Below are 6,095 nucleotides of genomic sequence, written 5' to 3' on the forward strand. Positions count from 1 at the left end.
AAATAAATTCACTCAAATGCAAGTGAAGTCAATAGAACTGACTCAGTGGAAATCAGTAAACAATGGCATTCACTCAAATACAAGTGAAGTCAATGGACATTTGACCTATTGATTAAGTTAAATGATTTTAAATAAATCCCCTAATTAAATCTTACTCACTTCATAACTTATAAACCTTTACTAAAATAAGTCAAATAACAAATCATTCTTCTTTACCTATCTATTTTTTTCATTTTTTTTTGTCAAAACTTTGTATTTATATTAATATAATCAACTGGTTCAAAAGGGGCTCCCGGAGGAAGAACCAAGAAAGAAAACTCCGTTCGTAACCCATTACAAAAAATATAGTATACCTAGAGCTACCCAAGAAGAGAGTTGGCGGGCCAAACTCAATTACAATATATGTGCCAAGGATGGCATGAGAGAAATAATAAGCACCAAAAACCTGATTTACATGATAATTATACAAAATGCCAAGTGATACATGAAATCCGAAAGGGATCATAACAATAAACAAACTAATAATCAGCATGTCCAAAAAGAGAAGATAGCTGAGAAACACCAAGCCGCATATCGAACTGGCAGTAGAAGGTGAACCAAAACTTGCAAGTTAGGAGACAAAAAACCAAACATCATAGAGAAAAAGAAGCAATAGATATAGCAGATAACCCTCCAAGACCAAACTAAGATGGTGGAGAAAAAAATAGCGAGCTCCATAATTGGTCGGCCTGCTCCAAGACGGGATCAATAGCAGTATGGGAAGTGGGAGGGATAACAAGGGAGGAGGAGGAGGCAACATCAGAAGGGGGACTACCAAGTCCGGCAGAAGAAGACCCAAATGCAGCATCCGAGCATGCAAAGTCGTTACTGGAGTGAGCAATCAGCCCAAGCATAGCATATGTACCAGTACGATGCCAATGTAATTAAGATGATTTAGTCTGAATCAAACGGAAAATCGTTAAGTAGGTGTCTGAAGTGACATTATCAAATAGATAGAAAATAGAGCAGCTATCCGAACCATAATTTGCAAGTAAATCGGCAACAAAGTTACCTTCACGAAAAACATGAGTAAAAAAAACCTCATCAAATGAATCAAGAAGAGACCTATTTGAACAAGAACATAGTTAAATATCTATTTTTATCTATTTTTAACTCCCAAAACTTTATTAATATTATTAAACATCAATAACAATATGTATAACAAAAATTAAAATAAATTTTCCCATCAAATAATAATACCTTTCGGATGCCTTTCCCAATTCCTATGAATGTGAGTATGTATTAATTGATAATAATGCGCATAGATGCGCGAAAGCCTCCGTAACTCTCTCCTCTTCCCCCGTCACCAGCAATCCTTTCTCCACTTCTGCTTCAGAATATCCTTCATAATTTTGAAATTCTAAAACTATCTTAAGTCTTTCATGATTATTGCTATCGAAAATTTTAGAAGGTTGCGTTATGACAGTTGTAAATACCCATTTCCCCTCCTCCAACTCCGTAAAAGCAATAGAAAAAATTTCATCACCACGATGGAAAGTCAATGTAGCCTCTGGAGATTCACAATTCACAACAAGGCATAGAAGAATGCACGGCGCTGTGTATGCCGTTTTCAGCGATTCTGAGAGCAATAAATTACAAAGCATCAATTTTTCGTTAGCGATTGAACCAACGACGGAGAGATCGGAAAAGTCAAAGCAGTTGAGAAGCGAGGCCGCAGCAGGTACCGCCCGCAATAATATTCCTACTCTCTCCGGCCGCCTCTGCAAATTCTTTAATAAGGCGATTCAACAGAGTCAGTCACTATTGTGCAATTAATTTGAAAATGATTATAATTCTATTTACCATTAACTGTAATTTAATATTTACCCGTATGCTTTGAATGCAACCTTCGACACCTGCTCTGCTGTTTGCTTTAAGACTCACTTCCCTCAATCTTTCCATGCCCTCCAAACTTTGTATGCCCGCCTCCTCCCACCTCGTATGCACTCTCACCTCCTCCAATGCTCTGCACTGTTCCAACCCATCTATTCTCTTCACTCCGTAGCACCCTCTGACCAGTTCAAAGCGTTTGAGACAAGCTAATTGTGCAAAACTGGGAAGAAACTCCAACTCAGGGCACCCACTTATGATCAGCGTTTGAATGTTCAGCAGACCATCAATACCCCTTATCTTCCTCAACATTTCACAATCTTGCAATTCCATCCACTTCAGTGTAGTTGACTGGACATCTATCTCTGTTGGACACTTATTTCTTTCAAGGTTGAGAAATTGAAGGCCTGGGTAACAGTCTTCGGAGGTGGAAGCATTGCTCACTACAATTGATAAGGATCTCACTCCTGAGTCTACTATAGATAAACTCTCCAAGTTATTAAGACGCCCCAAAGATTCAGGTAGGCATTCCAGGTTAGAACACCCATAAATTCGAAGAGAAGTCAAGGAAGACAAATCTCCGATAGATGTTGGCAGGCTTTCCAACAACTTACTTCCGATGCTCATCTTTTGCAGCTTTCGCAGTTGGCCGATGTTCACTGGTATCTCCCTCACATCCCCTAAATGTAGCTCTCTCAGGTAGGCCAGATTTGTGATGTTACGAGGCAACCCTTCCATTTGCCTGCAACCAGACAGGTCCAAATACTTTAATTGTGCCATTGTTTCCAACATTTCTGATTTCAGAATGAGCTTGGAACATTCATCTAAGTTAAGGTGCCGTAGGAGTGAGAGCTCCTTGAAAGAGACCGGCAACTCCCTCAATTCCCAACATCCGCTCAAATCAAGGTGCCTCAGATTTCTCAAATCACCAAAATTGTAGGGTAATAATGATAGGTGTCCACATCCAGTTAATTCCAGGTGCTCCAGTGATTCAAGGCGGCAAAATTCATCGGGCAGACTCTTCACTCGTGTCGAATATGCGACTATCTTTTTCAAATGCCTCAGACATCCTATCGATTCTGGAAATCTTTGGAATTTATTACAGCTGTAAATTAGCAACTCTCTTAACTGCACAGGAGCCTGCAACAAATTCTCCATGAGACTGACTGAAAATGAAAATTCTAAAAAATATCGAAGAGAATCTGTACAAGATACTTACGTTGTTCTCACTCTCCCATAATTCTTTCAATCGATTATTCCTACAATATCTCTCACAGAGTTGTAAAACCCTCAAATTTTTCAATGAATTTAATGAGGCAAGGTTTTCCTGTTCAATGTCGAACCATTGAAGCCATATCAGATCTCTTGACAGATCACCAATCACTTGATTATAATCATTTCCCCTGACTTTAAGAAATTTTAATCCTACTGAAGAGGGCGCCAGAGTACGCAATCCTCTGTTTGTGTTAACAATGAGCTCTCCGCCCTCAGAACATCGGGGAAACTGCTCAACCTCGCTTGTTGAATCTGCTGTTTCTATCATTATCGCTCGAATAGAAACTCCCTTTTAAATTCAACAAAAGACAAACAACGAAATCAAAAAATTATGGGAACATGAATAAACTTCAGGGGAACAAGAATAGAATATGTATAGGTAGACAAATATTAGTATTAATATTACCTGGACTTCATTGTCAACATTAATAATCTGGTGAGGAGACCAGAGACGGTAAGGTGATTGATCATTTGCTATTTTCCTTCCCAAATCTCTCAAGTGGTCATGCATCCTTATCTTATAATTATAATCACACATCTTTGTCTCGTAAGAATGATCAACTTCAACTTCAACAAGACACTTATTAAAGAGACCTTCCCAAATACACAGGCCAGCTCCTGTTGATTCATCCCAAGCTGCAATGACTGAAGTTTTCTGCTCTCCGATGAAGAAGCAAGCTACATCCAAAAACGCTGCTTTCTCTTCATCATCTAGGGCATCATAACTTACTTGTAGCCTAGTTATGATATCATTAGGTAATATCCTATCTATCTTTTGTAATTGACTCTCCCAATATTCTTTACTAGATTTGCCATATAGTAGCCCTCCAAACACTTTGAGAGATAATGGTAAGCCATCACAAACTCTTATGAAATTTTCAACAAGATCCTCAAATCCACTGCGTGGAAGAGGACTTAAAAAGGAATGCCAACAAAAAAGCTGTTGAGCATGAGCTCGGTCCAGTGATTTCATTTTATAAATGGATGAGATGTCCCAACTTTGGAGTACATCGAGTTTCCTTGTAGTCACAACAACCAAACTACCCTCCCCCAGACTATCCTTGTCAGGCACAAGAGCATCCATCTGATCTATATTGTCCACATCATCTAGAACAATGAGCACCCTAACAGATTTCAGACGAGAGGCGAGAATTCCCTTCCCTTCTTCTATATTCTCAATTGATATATTTCGAAGACCGAGATCTTCTACCAGTTTTTGCTGTTTCTTGTGCAATGCACCTTTTGAATCAGCATCTCTAATATCGAGTAAAAAACTAGACTTTTCCATATCTATGTGTTTATTATTATATAATTGTTTGGCAAGCGTGGTTTTTCCAGAGCCACCCATGCCCCAAATTCCCAAGATTTGCACGGTGTGATGGATTTTTGCAGGCTGAAGTGTTGTTCTTTCAAAGTCTAAGAGAGCTTCATCTAGACCAACTGGATGTTTGGCAACCAAAAATGGAACATTTTTTATTACTGATAGAACACGATGAACAACATTCTTGACGACTCTGTCAGATTCACTGAACAAAACAAAACAGAACAGGGCAAATTTCATTTACCATGACACCTATTCCGAAAAGCATAAGAAAGAACCAAAAGAAGCACCTAGTGTAAACAGAAGATGACTGATAAGAAAAGAATGAGTGCAGAAAACAAAGTAATCACTACTTACTCGTCATTATTTATGATCTCGCCAATATTGTATGAAACTCTGCTGATCGCGTCCTTCCACTCCTCAACCTTCCCTGAGCTATATCGACCCTTCTTTTTATGCCGCGAGAGCGCTTCAGCATACGGTCCATTGTCATAACGGATGTTACAAGGCTGAATATGGTAGAAAATAGGAATGATTGGGGTACCAGTTTTAAGCATATATGCAAGTTCAGCCAAACACCAGGGGGATTCTGCATACTTCTCTGAAAATATGGCTATGTGGAGCGAAGCACTTTGCATTGCTTCTTGAAGTTCTTTGGGCAAATAATCCCCCAGTTCAAGCTCTTCTTTATCAAGGAAAACCCTCAAACCCATGACAGAGAGGGTATTGTAGAGAGTGGCTGCGAGGGTATGTTTGCAATCGGGGCCACGATGGTTGATAAACACATCGTAGGGCACCTTTTTCCCTGGCTTTGAGGTGGAATCTGCAGCAGGAGAAGAAGAGGACGGAGATGAAGATGGAACGAGCTCTGCAAAAGCATTTGTAGGCGGCGACGAAGCAGTCTCTTGAAAGTCATTTGTACCGAACAGATTAAAACAACACCAATTGAAACAGGAAGAAAACAGTGAAGAAGAAGTAGATGGAGATGAAGCAATTTCTTCAGATGCATTTCTGTGCTCATCATCATCAGCAGAAGTAGAGTTGGACGCCATGGAATGCAGCTTGAGCTTTGAGATGAAAAACAAAAATAGATTACCTAACTGGAAAGTAAGAAAGGGTGTGTATTTATTTGGGATTTGAGCTTGTGTGCGACTGTGAGGAGGGACAAATTCCTTTTATCTCTGTAGGAATAGTGATAAAAACGCGTGGAAGGAAGGCAGAAACTTATTAAGCAGACAAGTCAAATAGGATACAACGCGTAAATGAAGGACCGTGAGGAATCTTGCTACCACTATGATGATGATGATGATGATGATGGGATATTTGTGGCGTTTTCTGCTTGTAATAATTGAGATCCATTTCAATTATAACATTAAAATATACATGGAGGGGTTCACTCAAAGGTACGATGATGGAGATCAATGAATTTGTAAATGTAATGTGATTTTTTACCTCATATTCAATAGCATTTGAATTCCCATTATCTAGTTGAGATCCGGAAGTAGGAGTAGATGGCATGGTAAAGAAAAGATAAAAGCCGAATGAAAGAAAACGCTATTTGGTGGGAAGGTGAAATGCTGTGCATGTGCAACGGGGACGATAAAGATGAGTGACGCGAAGAAAACGCGTG

The 6,095-nt window shown here is 39.3% G+C and overlaps 1 protein-coding gene across 2 annotated transcripts; it reads right to left on the reverse strand.

The window, feature by feature from the left end:
* Positions 1-326: 326 nt before the first annotated feature.
* LOC149540293 (TMV resistance protein N-like) lies at positions 327-5,613 on the reverse strand. Of its 2 annotated transcripts, XR_016356382.1 has the most exons (7): positions 4,823-5,613; positions 3,551-4,670; positions 3,089-3,433; positions 1,867-3,009; positions 1,240-1,769; positions 1,052-1,104; positions 327-938 (listed from the first exon to the last, which is right to left on the reverse strand). XR_016356382.1 is itself a non-coding variant. In XM_089801422.1 (6 exons), exons 1-5 carry the CDS (start codon positions 5,515-5,517, stop codon positions 1,263-1,265), a joined length of 3,810 nt encoding a protein of 1,269 aa, XP_089657548.1. In that variant the 5' UTR covers positions 5,518-5,613; the 3' UTR covers positions 327-938; positions 1,240-1,262. The 2 variants fall into 2 exon arrangements, 1 of the variants encoding a protein (XP_089657548.1); XM_089801422.1 differs by lacking the exon at positions 1,052-1,104.
* Between the last annotated feature and the right edge of the window lie 482 nt (positions 5,614-6,095).

Source organism: Cupressus sempervirens, chromosome 9 (assembly GCF_028749045.1).
Source record: "Cupressus sempervirens isolate cs-2001-9-10 chromosome 9, ASM2874904v1, whole genome shotgun sequence".
Classification (NCBI taxonomy): domain Eukaryota; kingdom Viridiplantae; phylum Streptophyta; class Pinopsida; order Cupressales; family Cupressaceae; genus Cupressus; species Cupressus sempervirens.